The sequence below is a fragment of the Brachypodium distachyon genome, chromosome 1 (assembly GCF_000005505.3).
Source record: "Brachypodium distachyon strain Bd21 chromosome 1, Brachypodium_distachyon_v3.0, whole genome shotgun sequence".
Lineage (NCBI taxonomy): Eukaryota > Viridiplantae > Streptophyta > Magnoliopsida > Poales > Poaceae > Brachypodium > Brachypodium distachyon.
In genome coordinates, this window is record NC_016131.3 from 15196563 (window position 1) to 15219977 (window position 23415).

At 44.9% G+C, this 23415-nt stretch overlaps 3 protein-coding genes and 1 long non-coding RNA gene across 6 annotated transcripts; 2 read left to right on the top strand and 2 right to left on the bottom strand.

Annotated features, from left to right (window-relative positions):
• Positions 1 to 214: 214 nt before the first annotated feature.
• LOC106866848 lies at positions 215 to 4142 on the bottom strand. Of its 2 annotated transcripts, none has more exons than XR_002963885.1 (3): positions 3787 to 4142; positions 3053 to 3259; positions 215 to 2685 (listed from the first exon to the last, which is right to left on the bottom strand). It is a non-coding gene; the product is annotated as an uncharacterized LOC106866848 (long non-coding RNA). The 2 variants fall into 2 exon arrangements; XR_001407868.2 differs by having other exon boundaries at positions 251 to 2685; positions 3790 to 4114.
• A 534-nt stretch (positions 4143 to 4676) lies between these two features.
• LOC100825770 (F-box protein SKIP5) lies at positions 4677 to 7687 on the bottom strand. The gene is made up of 5 exons (XM_003559804.4): positions 7438 to 7687; positions 6041 to 6185; positions 5892 to 5970; positions 5713 to 5771; positions 4677 to 5193 (listed from the first exon to the last, which is right to left on the bottom strand). Exons 1-5 carry the CDS (start codon positions 7553 to 7555, stop codon positions 4848 to 4850), a joined length of 747 nt encoding a protein of 248 aa, XP_003559852.1. The 5' UTR covers positions 7556 to 7687; the 3' UTR covers positions 4677 to 4847.
• A 664-nt stretch (positions 7688 to 8351) lies between these two features.
• On the top strand, positions 8352 to 10435 carry LOC100826084 (annexin D3). Its single transcript, XM_010231277.3, has 4 exons — positions 8352 to 8728; positions 8816 to 8982; positions 9194 to 9739; positions 9852 to 10435. The coding sequence occupies exons 1-4, from the start codon at positions 8551 to 8553 to the stop codon at positions 10086 to 10088; spliced, it is 1128 nt and encodes a 375-aa protein (XP_010229579.2). The 5' UTR covers positions 8352 to 8550; the 3' UTR covers positions 10089 to 10435.
• A 1857-nt stretch (positions 10436 to 12292) lies between these two features.
• On the top strand, positions 12293 to 20634 carry LOC100826393 (condensin complex subunit 1). 2 transcript variants are annotated; one of them, XM_014903303.2, is made up of 17 exons: positions 12293 to 12549; positions 14072 to 14397; positions 14481 to 14641; positions 14715 to 15855; positions 15936 to 16157; positions 16646 to 17302; positions 17386 to 17559; positions 17659 to 17726; positions 17806 to 18028; positions 18121 to 18220; positions 18310 to 18425; positions 18512 to 18569; positions 18922 to 19073; positions 19182 to 19377; positions 19602 to 20000; positions 20076 to 20175; positions 20285 to 20634. In XM_014903303.2, the coding sequence occupies exons 1-16, from the start codon at positions 12405 to 12407 to the stop codon at positions 20120 to 20122; spliced, it is 4185 nt and encodes a 1394-aa protein (XP_014758789.1). In that variant the 5' UTR covers positions 12293 to 12404; the 3' UTR covers positions 20123 to 20175; positions 20285 to 20634. The 2 variants fall into 2 exon arrangements, with proteins under 2 accessions (XP_014758789.1, XP_024313400.1); XM_024457632.1 differs by having other exon boundaries at positions 15936 to 16112.
• Positions 20635 to 23415: the final 2781 nt, after the last annotated feature.

Below are 23415 nucleotides of genomic sequence, written 5' to 3' on the forward strand. Positions count from 1 at the left end.
TTGTGTAAACGCATGAAACTCGCAAGAAAGAGTTCTACAGGTGTTCATAGTTTCATTCCCGCCGAAAATATTTTCCCAGAGTAAAAAAACGGCTGAATTTTGAGTACTCACAGAAACCAGACATGATGAAGAAGCACTATGAACAACAACCAAGGAACTGAGCTGCCGATACACCAGCTCTGGGAAATTTTGGTCCAGTGACGACTCAGCTAGATTTCTGCAATTCTACCAAACATTTCACAGTTCACGATTCAAATGTCAAGCAGTAGTACTGTTCGTTTATCACCGGTTACAACAGAGAGGAGATCTAACTTCGCCAAAGACTAGGGGGATACAGAATACAAGGTCCACCACAATGGTGAGATTCGCAGTTTTACAGCTTGCGGACTCACTGTTCTCCAAAGAAAACCAGACTTAGTTTACCGACAACACACATCCACAAAAAATAAAGAGCTATGAACCATAACAAGTATTAGACAAGGTAAAGATGTCGACTATGGGCGACTTTCAAACTATATTCTCACTGAAGTTAGGCTCCTTCGTGGTCTTTGTTGTGGAACCTGCCCTTTTTGTGAAAGGGTTGCCTATTGCTTCTTGTTGCTCTTGTTAGGACAGTTTGCGATGAAGTGGTTTAGATCACCACACATATAGGTTGCGCCTGCTTCTTCTTTTTGACTTGTAGGATTCGGAAGACTTGACTCTTCTGCTTTGGCCTCCATATCCATCTTTTCTGAAGATCTTGCCATATTTCTTCAGAAAGAGAGCCCTCTCTTGCATCGTTTGGTCTTCATCTTCGTCGCTTGAATCTTCCTCTTCATCACTTGAATCTTCTTGTATGACTTGCTTGGCCTTCAAACGGATGTTGATCTTCATTGTGCTGGCCTTGTTGAGATCCCTCACAATCCTTGCATCTTCTTCAATCATTTCATGAACGAAGAATCTGCCAAAGACATCGCCTGGTGTGAGATCATTGAAGTCCTGCCTGCCACGAATGTGAGTCACCAATGTTGGATTCGTTGCCCTCATGACCCGGAGCACCTTTCTCACCACAAATGAGTTAGTCATGTCTTTGTCTCCAAGGCTTCTGGTTTAATTGACCAAGATGCTGAGTCTTGTATACATATCGTTTACAGACTCGCCTTTACCAAACTCCATAACTTGTCTTTCAACAGTGCGATTCTTAACTCTCGAATGGACAAAGTGCCCTCATGAATGCTTCGGAGAGTATTCCAAATGTCCTTTGCAGTTTCTTTATCACGGGGGTCCACTAGAGAGGACTGTTCTCTACTTATTCCACGAAGTAGAGTGTTGGTGGCTAGAGCATCATTGTGTATTAGGCGATATTCAGCCTCTGTAGGATTTGCTTTATCTACAACAACAAAGCCGATTTCCACTATGCGTCATACAAGGGGGCTCATGCTATACAAGTGAAATTTCATCTTGTGCTTCCATGATGCATAGTGTGTGCCATCAAAGTAAGGTACTTGTTTGGAGCAAACTCCATAAACTGAGCGGCTACATGAGTTGGGCGGGGGTACTTTGTTATGAACACCTATTTCACTGGAGCACTGCACACACAAATGTGGCAAAATTGTTAAAGAACCTGCATGCAAATTCATATTCTTTTTCTTTTTCTGAGCTTAGTAACATACACTGTAATAAATTCAAAACAATCATAACAGATATGAGGCCCTCCTAGAAGAATGATTTGACAAGGAACAATCTGGACAGTGAAATGAAAAGGAAGAGCATTGCGATGTAGAAGTTCAAAATCTGTGCACGGAGCTAGTCACATGCGGGTCTGATGCACGGGGTGGTTAACTGGTTATCAGAGACCAAAGGATGGCATCTGTTAGTGTGAAAGGGATTCATAGAAAAAGTTACCAACATGAAGTCTATCTTAGCTCTGCCTACCTTTACAACTGCATGTTATGACCTGATCATGAATATTGGCATGCATCCAGTATAATGCAACTGAGATGTTCCAGCTAAATGTAAAAGAATATGAAGTGCTTGCCTTGTTGGGACCCCTCATAATCCTTAAAAGATCTTCCATGATGAGAACGGCATGGTGTGGAATGAGCTCATCCAAGTCATCCCTTTGGCGAAAGAGAGTCACCAACATTGGATACCTTGCGGTCATGACCCGGATCATCTTTCTCACCACAAATGAGTTGGTCATGGCTTGTCTCCAAGGTCCCTGATTCTAGTAACCAGGTTATAGAGTCTATGATACATGTCCATTAGAGACTCGCCTTCACCCAACGCAAACCTCTTCAGCTTGCTCTTCAACAGTTCAACTCTTAAACTCTCGAACAGATGAAGTGCCAACATGAATTTCTTGCAGAGTATTCCAAATTTCCTTTGCACTTTCAAGTGTGCCCACTCGACTGTACTCGTCTTCACTTAATGCACAAAACAGAGCGTCAGTGGCTCGCGCATTGTTCTGTTATTAAGAGATACTCTGCAAATGTAGGGTTTGCTTCATCGATGACAAAAAAGCCGGTTTCCACTATGTCCCACAAAGGGCTAATATATGGCCTTCAAGTGAACTTTCATACTGTGCATCCATGATGTATAGTCTGTGCCATCAAAGTAAGGTACTTGTCCAGAGCAGGAACAAAAGAAGCTATATGATTTGGGCAGGGAGGCACTAAGGTAAACACCGCCTCTTCCACTGGAGCACTGCACGAACAAATGTGACAAGATTGTTAAAGAACTTGTATACAGATTCATATTCAATTTGTTTTTTGATTCTACAAAATTGTTTTGTGAGTTTAATAATATGCAGTGTGAATTCAAAACAATCGTCAAGAAGAAGAAATGAAGGGATGTCGCCTGTTAGTGTAAAAGGGATTCATACAAAAAGTTACCAACAGAAGCCTATCTTAAAGGTAAATAAATCAACATTTCCTTGTTCTTTTACAACTGCATGTTCTTATCTGATAATCGTATATCGGCATACATGGCAACTTAGGAGCCTAGAAGAAGGCTAGTATGATGCAACCAAGATGCTTCAGCTAAATGTAATTAGTTCAGTAATAAGGCATACCTGATGAAGTGGAGGATCCGTGGCAGTCAGACAGACAGAGCATTCCAATAGCTCACGCGCATTTGAGTTTAGTGAATGCTGGTTAAGGTCATCAATGAGTTTGGTGACATCTAACACCTTATTTTTTGGAGGAATGATAGCTTTAACAACGTTGCCATCAAGATAGTAAGTAACTGATGCCATGGTCAAAACAATAGATGCAGAATCCTGTATGGACGAGAAAGGGAATCAAGAGGCAAAATTAGGCTTGGAAGTAAATGAGAAAATCACATGGTGTTTGGTCGTTTGGCTCGCGGTTTTTCAGCAAAGCACTTAACGATTGGGAATTCGTGAATCTTGGCAGCGGGAATTGCAGAAACAGTAACAGCTAGTGCCCAATTATAAGCCCATACTGTATTAAATAAAATGGCAAGAACAGAAACATGGGCATGAGCAACTCTAGATACAGCAAGGAAACATCGTTATCTAACTCGAAATCAGAAGCCGGCAGGGCTGGTCTTACGTACAAAACCATCCGCGTTGATAATCTACCCATGAACGCACGCACAACAGTACAGTACCCCGACAGCTACAGGGCAAAATCAGCAGCACGTCCCAACATGAATAAATCCCCAGACTCCGGCTAAAGAACTCTAATCGGCAGCCACCCGCACGCATTCCCGAACCCTAAGAGGCACGCGCGCCTCAGAATCGCATAAAAAGAGAAGCCAGAGGGAAGAACAATGCGGTACTACTACCTCGGGAGGGAGGCGGCGGTCGAGACGGGAAGGCCGAGTCGGGCTGCCGGAGTGAGGGGGACGGATGCCGGTACTGGTCTGTGGCGGAGGGCTCGAGAGAGGAGGCGGCGAACCTAGCGCGCTCGGCGAGGCCTCTCTGCGTCTTCCTGAATCCTGACGAGTTTCTGAAAGAGAACTTCTCGTCGCGGTTTGGAGGGAGAGAGGGAATGTTGTCGAAATAACAACGGTCGGTTCTCCAAAAGAGAAAAAACAGCTATCAACGGTCAAATTTTGTGAAAAGCTGCTCCATCTTGTTTGAGCTCCCAAGAGTTTGGAGATTGGCCAAGTTAAAAAAAGCATACTCCCCTCGATCGATTCATGTCACTTGTCTCAAATTTCAAATTTGATCAAATATAGATGTATCTGCTTCCTCTGTTTCATAATTCTTGTCGAAATATTATATCATCTGTTTCATAATTCTTGTCGAAATATTATATGTATCTAGACACATTTTAGGAATAGATACATCCATTTTGCTCTGTTTCATAATTTTTGTCGAAATATTACATGTATCTAGACACATTTTAGGAATACATACATCCATTTTTGAGCAAATTTGAGACAAGAATTATGAAACGGAAGGAGTATGTTTGAAAATCATATAGATACATGTAGAAACTACTACTGTATAATGCTTCGAATCAGTAATGTTGTATTTGGGTCTAGGATGTCACAGGTATCGTATCAAAATGGCTCGGCTTTTAGAGGCAGTGACGCGTCTCACGGCGACGATAAGTTGGAGCCCACTTCTCGTCCCGTCGGCGATACATCTACCATTCGAGCAGATATGAAGAATAATATGAACAGCCTACCAAGCTTTCCACAGCTCATTTGTAAAATCAGCAACATGACACTTCATAATCCAAATGCAAAGTTTTACTTATCATAGGTTACAACAGAGTTCACTTCTATTTATCACAGGTTACAACAGACGGTGTACAGCCATGATACAAGGGTTTGCTGAACCACTGGGGTGATACAAGCACAAGAACATTGATACTCCAGTTTACAGTGATTCCCTACTTTTCTCCTACTTCAAACCAGAAGAAAACGGACCTGCGGGCATAGATGGCCCGCACGCGCTGCAGGGACAGCGTCCCGTTGGTCCTAACGGCCTTCGCACCCCCTTCGATCCGGGTGCGGACAACGGTTACGCCATGCCCTTGCTCTTTGAGCGGCGAGAATGCGTCGTACTCGATAGCGGTGCTGATTATTGGGAAGGATAGATAGTCCATAGGGTTTTGCTCGCACTGCAGCAAGCACTCCTCTATAGTTAATTTACCGCTTCGATGAAGCAAGCAGCATCCGAGCTCTGCCCTAATAGTGAGATTGGCAATCTTGCAGGTGGAAAGGAGCTCCAAAGCACTGTGTACATATGTTAGTGACAAATACATGAGCCAAAATGTGGAGAAATGGCGAGATAAATAGAAAACACAGCAATTTGCAGACTCGCTGTTTTTTCTGAGCAAATTAAACTTACCCATCGCCTTAGTTTACTGACAAACATCCACGACACAAGGATCTATGAACAATAAACTCTAGCATCTGGAAGATCTAATTAACAGTTCGCAAAACTCAAATGAAGGCAAGTGTATTTGGAGAACTTTTCCATTCAACTAGAACACATTCCAAAATAGCTTTCAACTAACTGTTATACAAATCGAACTGCTTTTGAGAAAACATTGCAATATCAAACAAAGCATTATAAGTGTGCTGAGCCGCACTAGAAAGTCGCCAAACTTGCCGTAGGGGAAGTAATCTAGGCTTCAATCTTGTAATGTAAAATTGACAGGAAGCTTCATAATCAGGTTTATTAAGGTGCAGTGAACAGGCAAACATAGTACGAAGCACCGGGAAACATTACGACAGAGGAAAGGAGCATACTTCTCGGAGCCACGGGAACATGTTAATACAGTGTCATCAGGAAGCACACCCGAACCGATCTGATGGAATAGAAAACAACAAACATAAGCTCAGTGTTGCACCAACAACGTGCAGAATGCAGAACAATTCAACAGAAAAATAATACTGGAATAACAAGGTACATGGTTGGCAAAACTTACAATGCAAAGAGGCTTCTTTATTTGGATGTTAGACGCGACATAATTGCCACCAGCAGCAATTAGAATAGTGTCACCAGGCCTTCAACAGAGCAGAGTCATCCATATCGTCCTCCATCCCACAATGAAAAATCAGATGGAAAAAAACTAACCTGGCAGCAGAAACAGCAGCCTCAAGGTTTGCATAAACTCCAGGCTCCGTAACATTTCTGAGTGGTCTCTCAACACGCAACCATAACCGAGGATGGCATGCAAGGAAGCGCCATCTGTGGCAAACGAGGGCGGTGTTATACCTATCTGCATGTTCAAAAATGAAATGCTAAAAAGAGCACATGTTTCATAGAACAGAAAGGATAAAAATGACACAATCAGGCATATCAGCAGTAAGCTAAAAGGTTTGATTATCTCTAGAAATATGATGAGATACATTTTCCAATACCAGTAAATGGAATATTGCCAGACATGTGAGAACAAGACATCATTGTAGTTCCGATGAAATAAAACCTGACATTAACTAGTTTTGAATCTGCTGCTATCTAACCAAGACCACTCACATCTACACATTCACACTTCATAACAAGTCACAGGCGCAAACTCATTGCTTGGTTTAACCAACAAAGATAAGAAAACTAATATGCAATTGAGCATGACAAAATCCAATTCTGATCCTACTCAACACAATCAAGGGAAAAAATGTTGTAGGAAAAATTTATGCAGCACAGCAGTACTAATGTTACCAGCTCAGCCAATAGCCAATCAAACCATGTGAACATCAATCCAAATTGTAGCCGCAAGTGGGCAAAAAGAGTAGTAACCTCTCGCACAACAACACATCCGTTGGGCAAATATGGTACGAAGTTCTACAGTCCGACGGTAAAACATGGTTGAACCCTAGCAATTTGGTTGGACAACACTTGGGTAAACACACCCATCTAAAAACTCTATTTTAAGACATCCTTCACTGCTAGAGAACCGAGCATCGGTCGGTTGGTTAGCTGTGCAAGTGAGCACTGCGCATGCTGCCCACCCCAATTCGAGGCCAAGCCTTCGCATGGTACTCGGGTTGTCTTTTTATTAAAATTGCTGCCAAGGGCTAGTCCTGGCTGGTCTGGTTTTGACATGCTTCACCACTGAAGTAACTTGAAAGCCATCTTTATGTACGAGCTAAACTGCGGTACAATCACAAAACCAGACCAATTACAGTACTCCGTAACATAATTCGGAAGCAACTACCGAAATTATAACCCTCCAGTTTCCCAACCAACCCATTACACTAGTGTTGTAAGCACAAGCATCAGATTCCCCCCAAATGCCAATAATCTATCAAAACGACTGCCTGCAATCCTGCAATCAGTACCGGAATAGCACAGATTTTTCCAAAGCCCAACCTTGCTCCCCACAAAAGCAGATCAAAATCCATTTTTTGGCCCAACATCCTACCTTCCCCCCACCAACTCGGCACCCAAATCTTAACCCAATCACGCAGGATCTACCGATTTCTCTCGATTCACTTCTCCCGGCAAGGCGAGGCGAGCGAAGGGAATCGGACCTGGGATCGGGCTGAGGAAGCTGAAGATATGCATGAGGCAGCCGTCGTCCAGTCCGTTGGCCGGCGAGCCCAGCGACTCCCCCCACGGCAGCGCCGCCGCGCGCAGCCGCTTCGCCATCTCCCGAATCCCTATCCTCCCCTGATTCAGCCGTGCGGCATGCGGTGCCGGTGCCGGTGCCGCCGTTCGCGAGGTATGCGGCAGAGGAGCACGGGGACCCGATTTCTCGGATGTGACGAGCACGCACGAGACGACCCCCTGTTTTTTTTCCCTCTCCTCTCCCGCTTTCACGTGGGTCCCACCTGTCAGATATTTTTGAGGAGGGTCCCACCTGTCAGATGCCACTCGTGTTTTTTTTCCTCTGGAGAACAGCCCCTCGTGTTGTGTTTCTTGGCCCAGGGCTGAAATATATGGGCCGGAGCCAGAAAATCTAATCTGGGCCGCACATTTTAGAAGATGGCTGTTTCAACTGCTAATGATGCTTGGTTTGTAATTGGGGGATTTGCGCAGAGTAAACATGTGGATTTCTGAAGAGATTTGGGCGGCAAATGCTGCGTCCAAAGCAGGTCGTTTAGTTCTAGTTCACTGATGCATTGGCATCGAGCTGCTGATGTCTTCTTCTTTTTTCTTTTTTTACTTGTGTCGCTGATGCGGTTGGTTGGTGTTGAGAGAGAAAAAGAGAGGAGAGATGCAGAGAAAGCTTCCTCTCTTCTTTTGGTAGTTCCCCACTTGCATTTGCTAGCTGTGATCCAAATCTATTGCTACTCCACTATAATCGAACCATAAGAAATGTGCTGCTATCTACTGTCCATGCAATTCTGTCGTCTTTGCGGATCGTGGTAATCGTGCTTACACTACACAAGGACGACACTGTGCCAGTGCCACTGCGTGATGCCTGCATACACGAGCTCTTGAGCAAAGTTTCGTAAAGAAAGAAGAAGAAGAAAGCTTAACGCATAAGCAATTTTTCTCGCTGGCATTGTGCATGGCGACAACCGAAGCCCATAACGTCAGTGAAGAACAGCACTTGTTTAATGTCGGCTTTAGAGAAGAATACTCTATGATCCATCCGTGTAGTGACCCCAGCTCCGAGTTCTTGTTCCATCAGTGCGTCGATGGTCCATTGTCACCGCTATATAATCCATATACAGTTACTTGTTCGTCCCCAATCCCCCACATACATCATCTTCATCTTGGTAGCCTCCGGTTGTACAATCATGTCCACCATCGCCGTCCCGAGCCCCGTGCCGTCGCCCGCCGAAGACGCCGAGGGCATCTGGAAGGCGCTCCAAGGCAAATATGCCTGCAATTGCATTGTCTTCAGCTTTCAGCTTTACCATATACTAACTGACATGGTGAGATGATCTTTGGCGCATGCAGGATGGCGGGCGGACAAGGAAGCCCTGGTGCGGATCCTGACCCGGAGGACGGCGGCGCAGCGGACGGCGATCCGCCGCGCCTACTCCTTCCTCTACCGGGAACCCCTCCTCAACTGCTTCCGCCACCGCCTCTCCCGCCACTGCCTCCTCGCCTCCGTCGACTTCTGGGTACCGTTCAGGGATGCAAACGGGATCCGGCTAAAAGTCTCATTTCTGGTTCAATTTTCAAATTTTGAATAGAACATTTAAAAATGAACTAGAAGCGGGCCGTTCGCGGGATCCCGTTTGCATCATCCTAGTAGTACTGTTTGCAACAAGTCTCGTTCAAAACGACAGAAGTGGTTTCGCTGACGGAGTGCTCCGGCTGTTCGTCTTTCAGAAGGCGATGATCCTGTGGACGATGGACCCAGCGGAGCGGGACGCGAACCTGTTGCACGGCGCAATCCGCCTCCGCGGCGACGGCGGCGAGAACGACCACGTCTTCGTCCTAGTAGAGATCTCCTGCGCGTCGGCGCCGGACCACCTCGTCGCCGTGCGCCGCGCCTACGCGTCCCTCTTCGGCTGCTCCCTCGAGGAAGACCTCGCCTCCTCCGTCTCCTTCCAAGAGCCCCTCAAGAAGCTCCTGGTCGGGCTCGTGACCTCGTACCGCTACGACGGAGACCAGGTGGACGAGGCCACGGCGGCGGCCGAGGCGGCGCTGCTGTGCGAGGCGGTTCGGAGGAAGAAGCAGCCGCACGGGGAGGATGTGGTGCGGGTAATCAGCACCCGGAGCAAGGCCCAGCTCGCGGCCACTTTCGGCCTCTACAGAGCCCACCATGGCACGGAGCTCGTCGAGGACATTGAGAGCCGCTGCAGCAGCCAGTTCGCCGGGGCTCTGAAGAGCGCCGTCTGGTGCTTAACCTCCCCCGAGAAACACTTCGCAGAGGTAATTTAATTCGATTGATTGCTTAAAACGAAGACGAATTAGGGACCGATTTGACCGATCTGATTGGGGAATTTGGGATTGATTTGATGGATGGATGGATGTTGGGCGGCAGGTGATCAGGAACGCGGTGGAGGGGCTGGGGACGTACGAGGACGTGCTGACGAGGGCGGTGGTGAGCCGGGCGGAGGTGGACATGGCGAGCGTCAGGGCGGAGTACAGGGCCCGGTTCGGGGTCACGGTGGCCAGCGACATTGCCGACGATACCTCGTTTGGATACAGGGACGTCCTGCTGGCGCTGGTCGGGATCGAGGAAGGAGAAGAAGTCGCCACTGGTCTTGCGTGTCTGTAGAAAAACTTGGTGAATTTGCGGTTTGTTAGTTGGATTGCTGATGAACACCGCCGGATTATGTCGTCGCTGTTTTTGTGTATTCTCCGAGGCATTGATTTTCTTCTTTTTTTTGTATGTGTGACGATAGATACTTGCTCTTGTATCAATATCAGAATTTTTCATACTCCCTCCCTCCAACAAAGAATGTCTCATCTTTGATTACATTTGAATGCATTTATACACTAAGTCATGTCTAGATACATTCAAATTTTGACAAATTTGAGACATCTTTTATTGGACGGAGGAGTATATTTCTTGTTGACGGCGACTAATATACCAATGTAACTTCTTTGAAGGGTGAACTGATCCATCTAGGATGGCCATGTGGCATGCTGGTGACTTGAACAATCTACAGTAGTAATATTTTTGTAGGTTTTGTACATAAGACGATGAAGGCCTTGGTAGAGCTTTGCGTCTGAGATGGATTTGGCACTCCTGAGATTCGTCGGATCGGCCATGGAAGGGGATGAAGTTGCCTTGTGATGCTACTGATATGGCTCTTTTTTCGGCTTGCACGAGCATTGTGGTTGGAAACGGAAGAAAATCAGTTTTTGGCAAGATAACTGGACCCATGAAGGCGCGCTTATGGATAAAATTCCGGGGCTTTTTAAGCTGGCTCGCTTCAAAAAGATTTCGCTTCGCGAGGCGATCGGAACGGACAGATGGATGCGAGGGCTTCAGCGAATCGATTCTCTCGAGATGATTCGGCAATTTATCTCAGGCTACTGAGCTATCGGAGGAGGAGGACTTGATTACCTGGAAGTTGGATGCAAGGGGCTGCTACTCGGCCAACTCTGCTTAAAGGGCCCATTTTTTGGGGAGAACCCCTAGACCGGTTGTCAGTTCAGTTTGGAACATCAGATGTGAGGGGAAGATCCGTTTCTTCATGTGGCTGCTGCTGCAAAACAGGCTCTGGACCGCAGATCGTTTGGCGGCACGAGGATGGCCTCATGGAGACTGCTGTTGTTTATGTGGGCAGGTTATTGAGACGGCGCCGCACCTGATGCTGGAGTGCTCCTTCTCTAGGACGATTTGGACATCCTTCCAAAGGGAGCGAACCCAAAATGGCTTGTGCCGCTGCTAATGGCACTTCGATCAGAGGATGGTGGATCCGGTTGCTAAAGCTTCAATCTAGGAATAAGAACCCGGACATCGTGTTGGCGAGCCTGGTTGCATGGCACATCTGGAAGGAGAGAAACCAACGGGTTTTTGAGAATTGCAGCTCATCGCCGGAAAATGTGGCATCTTTCGTTAGAGCAGAGTATCCCCTCCTGTTGGAGGCTGGTAGAGAGTAATTTGTTTGTTTTTTCACCAGGTTGGCTGCCTGTAGCTGGCATTGGTTCTTTTTGTTCTCTTGTACATGACTTTTCTTGTCCACTTTAATGAAAAAGCAGAGCGCCTCCCAGGTTCTCAAAAAAAAAAAAATTGTAACTGGATCAGTTCCAATGCCATGTCAGTCTCCCTGTTGAAAGTGAGCTTTGATAGTTCTCCATCTAACAAAAGATGTCTCAATTTTAACTAAATTTAAATGCATCTATATACTAAGTCATGTTTAGATACATCCAAATTTTGACAAATTTAAGACATTTTTTGTTAGACGAAGGGAGTACTAATTTTTCATTTGGATGTCCAAAATTGAATCCAGTCGAAGCTCATCCAAATAGTCGCGAAAGTTTGTTGGAGTAGTTGCTTGAGCTCATTGGAGCAGTTGGCGAATCTTATACTCCATGCGTCTGAAAATAGTGACCTGGATCTGTAAATTCTAAGTCAAATCCAAGTTACAGGACTTGTTTCCGGACATAGTACCGGAGACCAGTCGTCCAAGTTTGCAGGACTCGCTGGTGTTCATCCGAGTTTCCGGAGTAGTCAATTACGGTCTACCGTAGACCTTGCCAAAACCGTAGAATTCGCCGTCGTGCTGCAGCTTTTTTTTTCGAGAACATGCAGCTTTTTTTTTCCTTTTTTTTTAGAGGAAGCTTATTTTTTTCCATTGCTCCATGCCTCGTTGGCCTGGTCAGAGTGGGCCGAGTACGGCAGTGTATTGGCAGCCCAACGGACACCCGGAATGGATCCCAACCTCCAGAAATGGTGACTCCTACTGTCCTACATGTGGGCCTTTCCCAAAGCCCGCCCCAGATCTCACCTCACGCCTCCCGCTCCAAATTTCGAAACACTCTTCTTCTTCTCCCCCTTTCCCCACCCGGAGCGAACAAAAACCCTCCTCCCTTGGGAATCCATTCCGCTCCCGCTCCTCTCGTCGCCGTCCGCAGCAGCGAGATGGCTCCGCAATTCGTGTTCCCCTCGACCCTGCGGGATCTCGAGCGGGACCCCGACGGGGACGACGAAGGGGAGTCGCTGCGGCCGCAGGACCCCATCGCCGTCACGTCCCTCCGCCCCGCCGACCTCGAGGAGTTCGTCAAAGGTAAGACCCCCCCGCTCCACGCCCCATTCTACCACCACTCGCCGTAGCATCCAGTTGTTTTGGTCGCATCTTGTCGAAACCGAGCTCTCGGTGGGGGCAGCGGATGCAGTGTCCGATTCGAGGCTGTAAACCCTAGTTACCATAATTTTTTCGTGTACAGCGCTCTAACCTTAACCTTAGGCTGGTCATAGTGTAAGTAACTTGGGTAGTAATATAGATGCCAACTAGGCATTTTGGTGACATGACATGGCAATAAATGAAGAAAGAGAGTGACGTGGTAACTAGATATGTTATCATGACATCACACAAATCAAGACAAGATGAGTCTACAAGACAATTAATGACACAATGCATGACACCACACATAAGTTACTAACCACTATGGAGGTAGGAACTTAGACTAGTAACATATGCATGTTACTACTCTAAGTTACTCCCCACTATGACCAGCCTTAGGGACTTCGTAAGGGGTCTGCAAACGTTAATGCTTGCACATGATTACAAAATTCAAATCCTGGTGTACTAGTACTAACTAGACAGTAGACACCCTAGTCCTTTGGAAGTAGGAGTTCCTGGTTGTTGTTCGGCATATAATTCGAATTTCACTCGGAATGAGCCATGTTGGCTGTTCCTAGGAATTGGGCGTCTAGTTTGGAACTTTGGAGGTAGCTCCCACTGTCGTTTTGAGCTAATTTGTGTTTGGTTGGTCGCGCAATTGTCCCGATTCATGAACATTTTGAGCTTGCTCTCAACGATTTTCTGGAAGCTGATGGTCTTATGTGAAAAATTGCAGCATATGGAATTTATAAATAATGTTAAAGCTAGTTTGGGCATAGCATACAACCCACCGCCCACATGAGTTTTTTTATATTTTGTTTTATGTTAAGTTTCAAGTAACCAGACAACTTCGCATTTCCAAATTTGGGTTATAATCCATCAAACACCATCATGAAATGTTTGTTTAATTTATACAACTATAAGATCTGGATGGTAACTGTGTTCGTACTTGCAAATGTGAAGATTAATGTTCTGATTCCTGAACATCTGAATCTACTTATTAAATTGATGGCTTCTTCTCACACCAAAGAACTAACTTATGTCAGCTTAAATACTTTGTATTTCTATGTATAGTGGGAGTATTGGTCCTTATCTGGAGGGTAACAGTACTGGCAAATATGTTTAAGTGTCGAAATATACAAGGAAAAAAGACAAGAAAGAAATAGTGAGATGGCTTTCAGGCTTGGTCAACACTGAAACAAGTGCTACTAATGTAAACATAACCTATAAGCTAGACTTTTCAGTACAGCTAGTTAGCTTACTCGGCCTTCAAAATGTCTTCATATTTTGTGCATCACATTGACAATAAAATTAGTTTGCCAACCATTTAGCAAACATTCCACAGTTTCTTTAGACTCTGAATTATCTTACTTTGTTAAATATGCAAGTAAATATTTGTTTCATCATGTGTTTGTGTCTTGTCAATATGAACTAACTCTTCCTTTTGGTTTGACTTGAATTAAAGGCACATCATTTGATTTGTCTGACAAAGAACTCTTCTGCATCGAGGAGCAGGATGTGTTTAATAATATATACTCTCTTGTGCGTGACTTTACTTGCCTGCCCCCAGCACTTAAGTTCAACCTTGTTGAGGCCTTGCGCTCCAACCTCAGTGTCCTTCTACCCAATATTGACTCCCTTTCACGAGCTTCCATGTCACCTGCTCCTGATGGAATCCCTATCATTGACCGCATTGCTTCTCACCGCAATGCCCTCAAGATCTACTCCTTCTTCCTCCTTTCCATTGTCCTGACTGAGGAATCTTCAGCTGATAGGGGAGCTGGGGCAAAGGTAATTAGTTGTGCAAAGGTTCTGAATTATTCATCTTTTTAACTCTTTATATTAAACAAGTCTGTTCTGCCATTTGGATTTAGGTGACAGCACATGGTCGGAAGAAGAATCATGTATATGCTTGGAACTGGGAAGCACAAAGAGGACGGATCATGAATCTGGTTGCTACTTCTCTTGAAGTTGACCTTACGCTACTTTTTGGTCCAGGCGGTGCTGATGAACGATATCTCTCTTTTGTTTCAAAGTAAATTCTGGACTTGGTGCAGTACATTTTTAGTAATCTGTTTCTTTTAGTGATATTACTTTTTTACACGTAGGTGTACTCTTGTTCTCATCGAGAACCAAAATATGTTAAAGGATGAGGAAACAAGAAATGCTCTATCCCGGATAATTGGTGCAATTGCTACAAAGCATCAACGGATATCTCAAACCAGTGCATCTGTCCTGCATCTGATCCATAAATTTGATTTCACTGTTGCTCATCTTGCGGAAGCAGTTGCTGCTGCAGAGAAAAAGTTTGGTGATGGAAGCTTGGCAATTTGCCTGATCAGGGAAATAGGACGCACTGACCCGAAAGATTATGCAAGAGATGGTGCTGGTGCTGATAATGTTGGGAGATTCCTAGTAGAACTTGCAGATCGCTCGCCAAAACTTATGTCTACCAACCTTGGTGTTCTGTTACCACATTTTGGTGGGGAATCATACAAGATCAGAAATTCTCTTGTTGGGGTCTTGGGCAAGTTGGCTGCAAAGGCTTGTAAAGATGACGATGGTAATAGCAGCACTCACTCCATGAGGCTTAGAAGTAAGCAGGCTATGCTAGAAATTTTGATTGAGCGTTGTAGGGATGTGTCAGCATACACGAGGAGCCGTGTGCTTCAGGTATGGGCTGAGCTGTGTGAACAAAACGCTATTTCAATTGGCCTGTGGAATGAAGTGGCATCAGTTGCTTCAGGGAGATTGGAGGACAAAAGTGCAATTGTGAGAAAATCAGCACTGCAACTTCTCATCACAATGCTACAGCACAACCCTTTTGGGCCTCAACTAAGGACATCAATGTTTGAGGCAACTCTAGAGAAATACAAGGAGAAATTGCAAGGAATGGAGTCTCAATCTCCTGAGGAATGTGAACCTGAGAATGACCACTCACTGGGTGAAGTGATTGTGGGGCAGGATGATAGTATCAGTGATAGTTGCTTACCTTCTAGTCAAGACCAGAAGGATCAAGATCCTATGGTTGCGGACATAACAAATTTGGAACAGATCAGAGCTTTGGTAGCATCCCTTGAGTCTGGCCTGCGATTCTCAACATGTATAACTTCATTAATGCCAATTCTTATTCAATTGTTGGCATCATCTTCATCCACAGATGTCGAGAACGCTATTCTTCTACTCATGAGATGCAGACAGTTTCAGGTTGAAGGATCAGGTGCAGCACTTCGGAAAATGTTGCCTCTGGTAATGTCCGAGAAAGTCTAGCTGTTTGTGAACCTCCTGTATCCGTAAATGCTTTCCTAAACCCTTTTAGCTGTTTGCAGGTATTTTCTCAGGACAGATCAATATATGAAGCAGTGGAGAGTGCATTCATCGCTATATACACAGGGAGAATCCCAACAGAAACAGCCATAAGTTTGATAAACCTCAACAATGATTGTAGCATTGGTGACCTTGCTGCTCTTGAGAGCTTAGTTAGTTCATTGGTATCCAAAGGAGAGGTTTCATCCAGCACAGTATACTCTTCTCTCCCTTTAATATTTTCTGTGAGCAACCCTATGAATACGAATATGTGATTGCTGATACTTATAGCAGCATTAGTTCTAATTACTCTTCAATTCTCGAATATGGAGTTCCATGTGTAGTGATGCGATGCTGCTGCTTAGATTATCCTATTTCTATATGCTATTCCATTATAATTTAGAAGTGCACGATGAGGTAACTAACTCGTGTGTATGCGAGCGAACTAATTTAGAACATGCATCAGTAAAGAATTTAAGATGCATGTTTGATTTTGAGGATTTTGCTCCAGCCCATTAACATCTAACTGCGAGATTTTCCTTTGAAGGTGCTAATGATAGAAGTTTTATTGATTTGCAGTGTCTATGGAAGGTGTCCTTTGACATCTGTATCATACAAATGATTAACTAATTATGTATAGCCATTTCTTGAATGCCATTGTCTCCTTTTAGTGATATTTGTGTTCTTATGTTACTTGCGAGGAGCATACTTTTAAGTCCCAAACCTCTTGCAGATCTCAGCTTTGTGGGATTATTTTTGCTTTAACATCAGCGGCATGAGGCCAATTCAATGCCGTGGGGCGTTATCAATTCTTTGCATGGCAGCAAAGTCATCTCCCAGCATTCTGGGTACTCACTTGCAAGATATTGTTGACATTGGATTTGGACGCTGGGCTAAGGAGGAGCCTCTGCTTGCTAGAACTGCATGTGTTGCCCTGCATAGATTATGTGAAGAAGACAAGGTCAAATTATTAAGTATTGGTAGCAGAGTATTTGCTGCATTGCAAAGTCTGGTAACTAGCTTGTCTCTTCCTGAGAAAATATGGTATGGAGCAGCAGATAAAGCTATAAGTGCCATCTATGCATTACACCCTGCACCTGAAATCTTTGCTGCCGAGATTGCAAAGAAATCCCTCAATTCCGCATTCAGTGCCTCAAGAATGGATGATGTGACGAATAGAGTTGAACTTGAAACTCAAAATGGTTCCTCTGTTTCAGCGGTATCAGCCACCAAGTTGGGTAGATTTCTTTTTGTTATTAGTCATATAGCACTTAATCATTTGGTTTACATTGAGACTTCTGTTAAGAAAATTCAGAAACAAAAACAGAAGAATGACAAATCACAGACCACTAATGAGGAAGGTCAGGCAGATGCCTCCAAGAATTCAGAGGTAATTTTTACTTGGTTGCTGCATCTTTATCCATTGTTCCATGCGACTTGAACCTCTTATTCTTTGTATCGTGATGCTGACAGGCACAAGGAATAAATGCTGAATTGGGACTTGGGGCAACAGTTGATATTGCAATAGAGTCCCTTGCTGAAAGAGCTGAACGAGAGATTATTTCTTCTTCTTGCGAAAAGAACCTTATTGGATATTGTGGACCGTTTCTCTCAAAACTATGCAGGAACCTGACTTTGCTGCAAAAGGTTTGTATTGTACTACGCTACACATCCTATATTTTCTAAATATTTGGTTCCATTGCTCTGTAATTCTGGCGTGACGGGGTATTACTTTTTTGGATGTAGTTCCCAGAGCTACATGCTTCTGCAATGCTTGCTCTTTGCAGATTAATGATTCTTGACGCAGAATTCTGGTGAGTAATTATATTTCACACAACCACATTTGCTTAATACTATGAGCATCATTTGGTCTCATGATATTACAACTTTCAGCGAAGAAAATCTCCAGATCCTGTTTACTGTTGCTGAAACCGCGCCTTCTGAAATAGTCCGTTCTAACTGCACTATAGCCCTAGGTGATTTAGTAGTTCGTTTTCCAAATCTCTTAGAACCTTGGACAGAGCACATTTATGCCCGATTGAGCGATCAATCAGCATCTGTGAGGAAGAACGCTGTGCTGGTCATTTCTCATCTTATATTGAATGATATGATGAAGGTCTCTCTCTCTCTCTCTCTCTCTCTCTCTCTCTCTCTCTCTCGCTCGCGCGCGCTGTACCATGGTTGAAACCCTTTGTGAATCCTACACAGGTTAAAGGGTATATCAACGAAATGGCTGTCAGAGTTGAAGATGAAGATGAGAGGATCTCAAGCCTTGCAAAACTCTTTTTTCATGAGTTGTCAAAGAAAGGTTTGTTTAGAAAATGTGTTGGCTGAATTAATTTACTTTAATACTGTTGTTTGATTTTAGCTAATACAATTTTTTTGGCGACTTTGAAGGAAGCAATCCAATTTACAATCTTCTTCCGGATATTCTGAGCAGACTGTGCAATCAACACCTCAAGGAAGAAACATTTCACAGCATTATGCAATTCTTAATTGGTTCTATTAAGAAGGTCTGATGCATCACTTTCTTTGCCTGCCATTAGTGTACTCGCTTCTACCGGTCAATAACTATCTCCATTTCTAACTGTGATGGCAGGACAAACAAATGGAAGCTCTTGTAGATAAGCTCTGCAATAGGTTTGCTGGTGTAAATGGTATTGTGCTTACCTGCAATCAAAATATACTGGACGTTTCTGTTATTTCGCGTGCTTCCATTTATGGCTCATCAACTGTCCATTTCATGCTAAAAAAACAATTAGATGAATAAACTTTGATGAATGAAAATCAGTTGTGAAGAAAACAAGAGCGTATGTTTTAGATTTAATGCTGTGATGCAGCAGTTATCTGTTGACTGCTGGTAACCAAGTTGCTTTGCACGAGTTGGCAATATTTGCTGCATTGATTACTTTCACGGTTTTCATGAATTGTATACTTGGGCTTAGTTAAGTTACACATTTCTCAGATGTTTGATTCTTTCTGTCCCTTCTTTCTTTGCTTGTGTTTCAGATGTTAGGCAGTGGCAGTATATCTCTTACTGCCTCTCTCAGCTAACCTTCACTGAGAAAGGGTTGAAAAAACTCATCGACAATTTCAAGATGTTTGAGCATGCACTCTCCGAAGATTCTGTAATGAACCACTTCAGAACCGTGATAGCAAAGGTTGTTGCATTGCCTGGATCTCTGCATACACTACACTTTTGTTGAATACAGGGAGATTGCATCTGTGAATTATATGCTTTCATTAACCTATGTCATTCCTCCAAACAGTGTAAGAAGTTTGCTAAACCAGATCTCAAAGTTTGCATAGAGGAATTTGAGGAGAAAGTTAGCAAGGTTCATGAGGAAAAGAAAGAACAGGAGGCCACGATGAGAAATGCCGAGGCACACAAACAGCGAATGGGCTCTCTTGACACATTCCTGGTTACTAAGGAAGCTGGACAGGGTGATGGAAATATTGTTGAAGGTATTGTTTTTCTTGTCTATCTGAATCTTCTTATATTCTTTGTTATATAGGTCATTTTCCGTTTGAGGATTTTACGTATCTGTCATCTGCCGATTGCATAAACTCAAATTTACCATTCTCCCCTGATATGTTCATTACGACCTAAATGGTAATTTATGATATATGCTCTGGAGTCACTAGAGAGTAGAGAGAGTTCCTCTTATTTATCATTGTTTCCATGACAGGGGAAGCTAGTGAGGTTATTGATCCTTCAGTGGGTAGCAATGCTGAAGATAAGGATAACATGCCAGAATGCAGCGATAACATTGATCCTTCACTGGATAGCAATGCTGAAGAGAAGGAATGTGGCGACAACATTGATCCTTCAGTAGATAGCAATGCTGAAGATAGGGAGAACATGCCAGAATGTAGCGATGACATTGATCCTTCAGTGGATAGCAATGCTGAAGGGGAGGAATGCAGCGACAACATTGATCCCTTGGTGCATAGCAATGCTGAAGATGTGGAGAACACGCCAGAATCGAGCATCAACATCTGCTCAGAGAGAAGTCAGACAGCATCCACATTTACAGAATCAGAAGATAATAGCGCAGAGGTTCAATCAGCACGAACCTTGCGCAAAGGTTAGTCATAGCTTTGGATCCAGTTTCCATACCAGGCTTCCGTATTCTCAAGCCCCATCTATTATTATTATACAGGTTCTTCACGGTCAAATGTAAAGAAAATCACAGACCCAGTTTTATAAGACTCGGCAGACAGCAGTACCCCAGCTAGGCGCACTAGTCGCTCGAGCAGAAGGTGCTTCTTCCACATGCCATTACGTTTATTAGTCTTTCGTGTTTTGCTCCATGCCCCGTGCTTAAACCCTCTACTGAAATGAAATTACCCTTCCTGACAAACTATGCAGGCAACGGTGATGCAGTTTTAGATTAGCTACTGCAGCTTCAGTTAGCATGGACCAAGTGTCGACCCCGTGGGCAGAAGACTGATCTCGCCTTGAGATCCCGGAGTTTCGAAGCAGCCGGTGCTCCTGACGCTTGTCTAATATTATTTGTTGGTTTGACTCTGCCCTGTTTAGGAGTAGTAATTAAGTACACGGCAGCAGCTTCCGAGTACTCTATTTGGTTTCTGCTAGTCTTTCCGGGGACGACTTGTGCTATTTAATAGCAGTATTTTCTGTCTAACAGTTCACACCAAGATTTATTTTTTGCTGGATGATCTTAAAGTATGAAGCGTGACTTGTATAAGTTGATTCAAGGAGGGAGAATGACAGCGCTGAACGAAGGGGGCGTCTACCGCCTGGCTCCAATGATTCATCTCACTCCCAATGATTCAAATCGTAGTAAATGACTTGCACGTCATCTCATTTCCAGTCCTCATCCCGCAATCGCCGCCAAAGCCAGCCACAGCACACTCGGCCGGGAAACCAATCGTCCCCGCGACACGTTTTGCATCATCCGTGCAGAGGCCGACAGCAACAGGACGGAGAGGTAAAACAGGCAGGCAGGCAAGCAAAGGAGATAGTAGACGGTAACAGCAGAGAACTGGGTCCCCGGAAAGCCCAAGCCTGGATCATCCACAGCCATTACCTCGGCGGCTCGGCCCCTCGGCCCTCGGAGAAGAAGCGACTCGCCACTGGATGACTGGACTCACAGGAGCCGTCGTTCTCTCTCGCGGCCCGCGACCCCGGCGGCGATCCCAGCCACCCATGCCCCCAGTTAGTTTATTTTCCTCACTCGCTGGAATCCTTCATCTGCGATGTGGAGTGCTCGACTCGGACTCGGGCCGCCGCTGCGCCTCATGTTTCCCCCCAGCCTGCGCCAGCCACCCACCGGTTTGTGATTTTGCGTGGCTGGGAGCGATTTTTTTCTTCTTTTCGCTGAGTTCATGGACGTCGCGATTACTAGTGAATATTGATCCACTAGCAGTGATTGATTGGCCCGTTTGGAACAGACGAGAGTTGGGTTTTCACCCAGTCTCCCGGGAACTGAACTACGTAATAAATCTACAGCACCCACTCCCTTCGTTTCAAAATAAGTGACATTTTTTTTGACGGAGGGAGTACATTTATTTAGAAACATTTGCTTGGAACTCGCTGGTTCGTTCCGAATAAGGTTCTGGACCACGGGTGACAGACACGGCCTCTGAAGGAGCGACAAGCGAAACGACAGTCTGGCCACTCTCCCCTACTCTCAACCAAAACAGGCTTATGTACGTACGTACTTAGTACTACCTTGCAGCTTGATTCGACAAATTAGGTCGGGAGAAAACATTTTTTTCTCTGTCCTTCTACGCTTTGCACGCCCGATCTCCAATTTTTTTTTCCTTGTCCGCTTTGCCGTACGTGCTGCTACTGGAGAAAACACACTGCACAAGCACAAGATATTCTCTGCTTTGCCTACCCGGCCCCGCGCAAGTACGCACGGCACGACGATAATCCATCGGATGATGATGGTTCACTTTGACACGTACACGCGCTGGACCGATCGCCGCAGCCACAAGATATTCCATGGTGCAGCGCTGCCTGCGGCGTCGCGACCACACACACGATAGACAATTACGTGTGGTGTGTACCTCCAAAGTCCAAAGGTTCATGCCTCGATCGATCCCAACTTTCTGGAGCCTCTCGGCCGGGCCTGACTTTGAATGAACCTCAATTATAGCCGGGACGATTCCTCTTTTTCGAAAGGAAAAAAAAAGTGCCGCCCGTCGTGTGATGCGCGAATCCAGCTCAGGGTAAGTAGCTCGGTTCCCGAGGATTCATCCCCGTACATAAGATCAGCGATCCATCATTCCATTCCATGCATGCATGGCCCGAACGGGATGGCGCGTGCATGCTGATCCGACCGTTTCCTCACTGGAACCCTGCCTAAACGTCGTAAGCCGTCTTCTGTTTTTTTTTTACTCCCTCCGGTCATATTGCTTGTATCAAATTTGTTTAATTATGGATGTATCTATATTTAGAAAACGTCTAGATACATGTAATATTTCAACAAGTAATTCTGGCCGGAGAGAGTAAAATAAAACCAGTTCTCAGTACACGGATAAAAGAGCTCTATATATGAGACGAAGGAGGAAGGACTGGGTCTCCACTAATTTCCAGATCTACTACGTACTGAGTTGTTTGCACAAGCTAATCGATCTCCTGATGGAACCACGCTTGTGGTAAAGTTTTAAAACACCGGGTGAGCTATCTACTATAAGAAGGCAAAACGAAAGTTGGATCTGTTTCTTTTTTATGTTTTCGATCGTGAGGAAACAAGAACAAAAATCGCCCAGTAAGCAAGGGGTGTACACGCATGCCGCCGTTTACTTCGTTTGTTAATTATTTGTCACTCGGTGCGCGTCATCCGTGTTAACGTACGCCAAAGTCACCGGTCAGCACAACGCTATACGGGCATGGGCACACATGCGTGTACGTACAAAACAGCCACCAAGGGAAGAAAGAAAACCACCGGCGCCCGCCTCTATGTTGTTGCGAGGTAAAAACCTTGTTCTGTGGTAGCGACTGGTTTGAGCTTTACCTGAATAAAAAACGGATTGTGTCCACATCCACCTTTCGGTTGGAAGGCATACTATACTCTCTAAGCTCTAATATAAGACGAGACAACGGCTTAATTAAAAAAAATTAGCAGCTACGTGTGACATGGCCACAATGGGCTCCAGCCTCACTCGCAATTCAGTTCATTAATCCTTCTTTTCATTTCATTTCTTCCTTTTCACAACAAAATCAGCTTCAGTTTAATTGGCTTAACTAAAGGGGGCAGCGCGGTGGAAAGGGCCCACCTACCGGAATTGATTCCAGGCTTGGTCAGAACAGATCAAGCTCACAAGCTCGAGAGGTGTACTCCGGTCCTTTTTTTTCTTGATAAGAAGGGAAAGAAGATCGTAGCCGGGATGATGTCTGATCTGTTTGCCGAGGGCTAAAACGTTACGTGTCTGGCGTATAGCAATGGAATCTCGCTGTCAGTGTCGACGATCTTGATGTGTGTCTCGGCAGGTTTTGTCAAGCAATCATGCTAGCTAGAGTGCTTCTTT